Below are 7,549 nucleotides of genomic sequence, written 5' to 3'. Positions count from 1 at the left end.
ACTTATTGCTTTCTAATGCTTTTAGCTTTAGTTTCTTTAATGCATCATGCTTGTTGGACATGCAATTGATTTTAGCATTCCTCTTAATTGCATTGCGTGTCCTATGATCATTTACTGGATAAATATTCATTGTGGTCATTTCTTGATGATTGTTCATGTTTGATCAAGTTATTCTTCATAGCTTATATTTCTGTTGCTATCTTGATCACATTTTACTTGTTCCTATACATACCTTGAGTTCTACTTGTCATGAGCTTAATGAAAGTTTGTTGTATGTGCAAGTGTTTCAGGATATAGGTGTATACAGTGCAAGTGCTTCACAGCTTCTAGAATTAGGTGTAAGTGAGTTTTGCCTATGTTCCTAAACTCACATTTAAGTCTAGAGTCTGTTTAGGGGTTTTTTCATCGAATAGCCAAATGAGGAGATTGTAAAGTTGTAATTTACAACTATTATGTTGGCTTTAATTCCGTGCCAAATTTGATTGTAATTTCTTCAATCATATTTCTCTGTATGTAAGTGGGTTTCTAATTATAAAGGATGAGTATGAGAGAGTGTGAAGACTCAAGCTTAAAAGGATGAACAAGTGGATTTCGCGAGTGTCTCGTGAGAAGCCTACTCGTGAAAGAGCCACATGTAGAGCACATGACTGGAAGATGAAGAGTCATGCTAGCCTGGAGGTTTTCGCGAGTGTCTTGCAGGAAAGGCCATCCTGTGAAGTATTCGAGAAACTTTTTGTTTGGAAAAAAGTTATGTTTGCTTTACCAACTCTTTACCCACACTATATATACCCTTATTACCCACAAATTGTTAGAAGTGCTTTTCAGAGAGAAAACTATAGAAAATACACTTGAGAGTTAGAGATTGTTATATCCACAATCATCTATACATTTTCTTGTGGTTTTCCTCAACTCCTACCTCTTTTTCTCCATATCCTTGAAAAGTTGATAGCTCAAACACTTACCACACCTATCCTGAGTGTAAAGTGAGAATTTGGTGCTGTTAGGAAGCATTGGAATGAGCCATTCATTGGTGGATGCAGTCGGGCTGAATTGTGGGATCCGGAAAGTTAGAGAAGACAAAGTTCCGAGAAGCAAGTTGGTAGCAGGAGCTTGGAGGGCTCAAGTACATGGGGTAGATTAGGCTTAGGGGGTCTTTTGTTATTCGTATACTCCAACTTTATTCTCTAGCAGATCAACTTCAACTTGGAGGGCCGCGGAGAGGTTTTTCATCAAGTTTTTTGGTTTCCTCTTTGATAACACATCTCGGTGTTATCTTGTGTTTGTATTTCTCTTCCCTACTCTTAAGCTTTACTTTTATTGTTGATAATAAATGAATATGGCTTAGGGTAGTGATAACAGTTGTTTGCACTTCTTTACTCTTATTTTGCACTTAGCATAAGTTAAAGTAAAAGTTATCTAGCCGTAATTTTAATTTGGGAGTCTAAACAAGATTTTGTATTTTTACACAAATCCAAGCTTTCAGGATTGAATGGAATAAATGATATCAAATTTATACAAAATAAGATGGGGAGAAGATGAGTCAAAATATAAGAAAGAGGAAATGATGAAGGAAGTTCAACGGTAAAGTAAAGAGTAGTAAGGAGATAAAGTGACAAAGAGGGAGGGGAAATGTTAGAGCAAGAGAAGAATTTTTTTTTTTTCTTAGAATTGGAAGATGAAAAGTTTAAATATTCAATTTTGACAATTACTTGAAATTAGAAAGAAAAAAAAAAAAAGGTTGAAATCAATTTAGATAGTTGAATATTGTCAAACATTTGCATCTAATGAATAGTAACGTTTGTAATGAATAGTCAAACATGTGCATATATCCACTAAAAAGATAATGAATTATTCAATTTTAACAATTACTTGAAATTAGAAAGAAGAAAATGAAAAATTGAAATCAATTTGGGTAGCTGTATGGTTAAATATTTGCATTTAAAACAAATGAATAGTAACATGTTGAATAGTAATGGAGTGCGTTAAGATTTTTCCATAAATTATATTTAATTATTTTATATAAAATAAAATAGAAAAATCATAAAAGATTTTTAATAACATCTCAGCTTTTAGATATATATATATATATACTAGTATATGGTAAAGTCTTCAAATAGAAGGTTTATCCTCCATCATACCACTTCTTCGCACTCATCACTCCACCTACTAACCCTAACCCCAACACCACTACTGCTTCATTGCACCTCTCCTCTTCTCTCATCACTCCTCCCACAAAGCCTAAACCTAAAACCTCTCCTCCGTCATACCACTTCTCCTCACTGAGCAAATTTTCTTTCTTCCTCCTCCTCCATTACCCACAAACCCCTTCCCTTAATCATCTTACAATCCATACTTTTTATTCCTAGGGTCAACTCAAGCAAATGGCTAAGGACCTAATTATGATGCCAAAAGTAATGTCTAGCCTAGACATGATCTTTTAAGGCATGCTCTCAGCTGTGGGTGCGACCATCGTTGCTAGAGTAGTGAAGCTTCTTACTCTTTGCCTCAAGGCAGGGCTGCGAATCTGCATCTAGGCTTTGAAGTTTGTCCTCAAACTTCTAAAGTTTTGGTTGCAAATATGTTTGAGGCTCTATGAAGAGTTGAGGAAGAAGAAACTATTGGAGAAGAAGTGAAGAAGAAGAAATGGCTAGAGAAGTGAAGAAGATAGTTTTTGGGTTTTCTGAAAAGGGTTTTTTTTTTTTTTAAGGAAACTGTTTTGGGAACTTAGGGCCTGTTTGGATTAAGGCAGGAGGGAGGGGGAGTGAAGGAGAGTAGAGTAGAGTAGAATTGACGGAAAATAGGTTAATTTTGGATCAATACGGAAAATAGGTTAATTTTGGATCAATTCTACTCTACTTTCCTTCATTTCCTCTCAATCCAAACAGACCATTAGGTTTAGTTAATTTGAAGGAAAAAAAAAAAAAGAAGTTGCAAATACTTTATTTTCATTGGCATTTTTTGTTTAAAGGTGTGTTTGGATACTGCTTATTTTGCTGAAAATTGAAAATTGAAAACTGAAAACATTGTAGCAAAATAATTTTTAAATGTATGAATAGTACCGTGTGACCCATTTTTAATGAAAGTTTTGGTGAAAAAAGAGGTTTGTAGGTCTCGTGAACAGTGCATGAGACCTACTGAAAAAGACAAAAACGCGCTTCAAAGAAAAAAAAAAAAAAAAAAAGGCAGACGCAAGCTCTATAATCAGTATCCAAACTATCACTAAGTGAATAAAAATAAGTTGTATTAGTTAGAAATATTCACCGGTATAAGAGCAATATATTCTTTCGAGGAAAAAAAGGAGAAAAGAATGTAATTTATTAAACAGCCAACTTCCACAACAGATGAATGTCAACCATGCATCTTTTTGACCAAGATAGATCAAGTCTTAGATTTTGATTTTTTCTTTTCTTTTCTATGTGCTTCTCTGGAGATTTATTAATTCCTTCTGCTATAGAAAAGTAAACATAATAAAGGAAAAAAGAATATGAAGAAACCAGGTATTCTGCAAAACAATTCAAAGAAAATTAAGACGGCAAAACAAACAATGAAAATAAACTATAGTTTGTATATTGAATCAAGGACCCCATATAATCACCTACCTACCAGCCCATGACATGGAATAGATATATGGCCAAAAAAAAAAAAAAAATCAGAAATAAACTGACTGGTTTATTCTTTTCATCTTTTGAATGATGAAGCATTTGTGTAAAAACATAATCTCGAGAGAGAGAAGGGAGCTTGATATAAAGCAGAAACCTCCAGCTTCTTTATTCGCTTACATTTGTTGGATAGAAGAAATGAATTAACTTAGGAAGGATAACAACATAAGCAACCATAACAACTAGCCCAAAAAGAAGTTGAAAGAAAATAAAGTATTTCCCAAACCAAGAGTTTTTACGCACTCTTTTGGCGTAGACTTTTGTTCCTTCAATTGTAACTAGGCTCTCAATGTGATTAACCACCTCAACCCAAGGTACAAAATTATTTCCAATAATATCAGCCTCTAAAATATCATCATGAGGAGGTTTTATCCGTTGTAGATCATAAAGGTACATGGTTGAGTGAGTCGCAAAGAGGAGCTCTTCATTCATGCCACATTCCACCAATTTAAGGACAAATAGAGGTCCAACGGTTAATTGTTTGGTCCAAGACTTCTTGACCCCATATTCATTCATTTTCCATATGTTAAATATATAATGATGCTCTTCATGAGTTTTTGATCTAATAACCATAGCAAGCGATCCATTCCTAACAAAAGGCCACCATTCTTCTTTAGCCAAGTCAATTTTATATGGTAACTTTATGTAACGAGTCACTTCACTTCCTACATCGAATGATATTATACGACAACGAACGTCCCCCCTTTTCAATGTTACACCCCTCCAATGTAGAGCACCGTTAATAAACGCTTTGGAAAACGAATTCACCAGAACAGTTCCAAGAACAAGCCTATTCTTTCTTCTCCAAGAATTAGTACTCAATGAGTACACATCAACTCCAGAATAAAATTGATTTTCCAACCTTTTAGAATAAGAAATTCTAACTAATTTGTAGTCATTACTTTCTGGTTCATAACCAAATCCAAGACCAATGAAGTCAGAAATTGTATCTTCTTTGAGTTCATGTATTGGATAATTGGGTTTTGGGAGCTCCTTGAATTCACTAGTAGCAGGATTAAATAAAAAATTTGTGTCTCCAATTTCTGTAACATTTAGACACAAAATGCCATTGCATGAACCTACAATTGTGAAAGGTGCCTTACCATATTCCTTAGATGGAATAGTTATCCTAATGACTTCATGAAAAGTTTCATAAGAGATCAAGGATATTGAACAATTACCACCAAAAGTGCTGCCTTGGCGCGTGACAGCAAGATAGCCATTGTTGCCAAGAGCAGATTTGTTAACATGCTTGGTGATGAAGATGGGATCTTTGATAAGATTACACCATGATTTGCAAACGCACTTGAATTGCAAGAGTGACTTCACGGGTAATCTGGCAAATATGTCCATTAATACATCTTCGGGAAGATTGTTCAACATTGAACTGGACATCTTTATTTGATTGTTTAGCCTTAAACTTTGAAAGGAAAAATGAATAAAGAGAATGCATGGCTTTATAGGCTTAGGTGTTGGAGTATGTTAGTTTTTGCATGGCTGTAGATTGTAGAAGTCTACAAACTATAAATTTGGATCCGGTTTAATTGGTCTTTTACTATCTTATTGTATTAATTTTCCTTCAAAAATTTCCATTAGTTCCGTCCACTCAATGGATTAGTTAGATGACTTGTTATCATCAAGGAAGCTAAAAAAAGGAAAAGTTTGTTGATTTTCTATTCGTAACTACGATGAGTTGATCTTCTATTCAAAGGGATACTACATTACTGTTACAAATTATACGGTCAATAAATTCCGGAATTTCCTCCAATCATGTGCAAGACCCTAGTACTTTTCTTTTTTTAAATGGTTACAAACTTACAATATGATGTTGATCTCACAACTAGAACTTTTTTCCTCTTAAATCCTAAACACTTTGTGCATGAGAGGGTACCAAAAGTTACAAGATTTCTTGGCTAGAAGCCGACAAGACCTTTGATTCTACAGCCGTCATTGAAATTTTAAATTTTGGATGCATGATTTCGTCCCAGATTGAGCTCCATCAGGACAAGGTTGCTGGTTTATTGCCTAATGAATTCCAAGATTTTGCCCCCCCCCCCCCCCCCCCCCCCCCCTTNGAATAAGAATTGGGGATCGGATGCCGACGAAATTCCCACCAATGGCTGAGTTGTTCAATAGACTCCCTTCCCCTTTGTGGGGGTCCGAACCCCTTCAAGTGAGTAGAAAAGGGAAAAGGAAAGAGGCCCTAGCGAACCGTCATAATTAGCAAACAAGTCCAAGCTTCGCTGGCCGACAATATGAAGTACTGACCACACCAAAGGACAAGCCCTAAAGCGAAGGACGGGAACAAGTAGAATCAATGTGTTCCAATTTTTGGCCTTGCACCAACCATCTAATGGACCATGGACTAAACGGCCACTGCCTGAAAGGACTATGTCCAGGGGACCGTTGCCCCTCCCCCTCTCCTACCCTGGAAAAAATTGCTTTTTGCCCCTTTCTGAAAAAAAATCTAGCATTTTGCCCTCTTTCTCAAACTAATTAGGAAAATGCCCATCTTTTGAAAATTGAGTTTCTAAAAATCGATTTAGGCCCTATAGCGGCGTTTTTAAGAACCCTATAGTGACGTTTTAAGGACCTATAGTGACGTTTTGTAACTCGATTTTTATAAAGTCGAGTTATAGGTAAAAAAAAGAAAAAAAAATTGCATGTAACTCGACTTTATGAAAATCGAGTTACAAAACGTCACTATAGGTCCTTAAAATGTCACTATAGGGTCCTTAAAAACGCCGCTATAGGGCTCCAGAATTTTTTTTTTTTTTTATTACTCGATTTTGAGAAAATCGAGTTACAAAAGAGGGGCATTTCCCTATTTAGTTTGGAAAAGATAGCATAATGCTGGTTTTTTCGCTCAAACGGGGCATTTCCCAATTTTGTCCCTCCTACCCTTACAAAGTACATCTCACACCTATAGTCTGCTTTAACTATCCAAGAAGACACTCAAAACTGGAAAGATAAAAAAAACCCACACAGTGGACTGCCGAGCTACAAGTCCCACGACACAGGAGCGGGATCCTCTAAAAAGCTAAGGTCACGGGTGGCCAAGAGGGCCCACTTGAAGACTTGGGATCTCAGCAAGAAATGTGAAGGTTGCTTAAAGTGGGCCAACAGGCGAAAGAGAATCCACTAGTTTTGTTCTGATCTGAGAAGGCTTATAATAGGGATTACTCTAACCTTGGGAACCGGGGCTTGGCCATCCTTCGTTTGCAGTCAACATTTCGGCAAAGTTTGTCTGTCAACAGCTGAATGTTTTGATCTAGTTCGATTCATAATTGCATCTACAAATGTTTTCCCATAGGCCAATGTCCCCCCAGTCTAGGCACTGATCTATATCACTTCAGAAGAAACGATATAAAAGTATTTACCTTCTCCTTGGTGAGTCAAAGAGGGATTCTGTCCTCACTTCCCTTGCGACCTAGCTACGTATTTCGTTTCTGGTTTCCTAGACTTTTTGTAAAGGGCCCCAGTCTTCTGCTTTTTAGCTTTTAATAAACTCCCGCTCGAGCTACTCGGCTAACTCTAGTTCTTTCAAAGAGGACCTTGATTTGAAAAGAGAGAAATCAACACCTTGCTTTATCCATTGAATGATCAAACAACTTTTCTTTGAATACTTAAGGAGATTTGAAGGACCAGTAAGGCGTGGGGAAAGAGCGATCGCAAATCTCACAAATCAATTCAAGAGTAAACGTATTCGGTAGCTCCTAAATGAGCTTCTCTCCTACATCTAATCGCAACCAAGTACGTCTGGTCATTTTATTAATAATAAAGGGCAGAGGGGTACCTTTTCTTTTCTCTGTCCCGCTATACAGGGCTTGATGTACAGTTTCCTCTTTTTCTTGCAGTTATGTTGATTTGCCTATTGTCACTTAAAAAAA

The 7,549-nt window shown here is 36.4% G+C and overlaps 1 protein-coding gene across 1 annotated transcript; it reads right to left on the bottom strand.

Moving 5' to 3' along the window:
- Positions 1-3,544: 3,544 nt before the first annotated feature.
- LOC111985416 (F-box/kelch-repeat protein At3g23880-like) lies at positions 3,545-5,083 on the bottom strand. The gene has a single exon (XM_024017060.2). It carries the CDS (start codon positions 5,052-5,054, stop codon positions 3,768-3,770), a length of 1,287 nt encoding a protein of 428 aa, XP_023872828.1. The 5' UTR covers positions 5,055-5,083; the 3' UTR covers positions 3,545-3,767.
- Positions 5,084-7,549: the final 2,466 nt, after the last annotated feature.

Source organism: Quercus suber, unplaced genomic scaffold, assembly GCF_002906115.3.
Source record: "Quercus suber isolate HL8 unplaced genomic scaffold, Cork oak 2.0 scaffold_35, whole genome shotgun sequence".
Lineage (NCBI taxonomy): Eukaryota > Viridiplantae > Streptophyta > Magnoliopsida > Fagales > Fagaceae > Quercus > Quercus suber.
The sequence above is the reverse complement of the archived record's forward strand: the minus strand, read 5'-3'. Positions and strand labels throughout refer to the sequence as shown.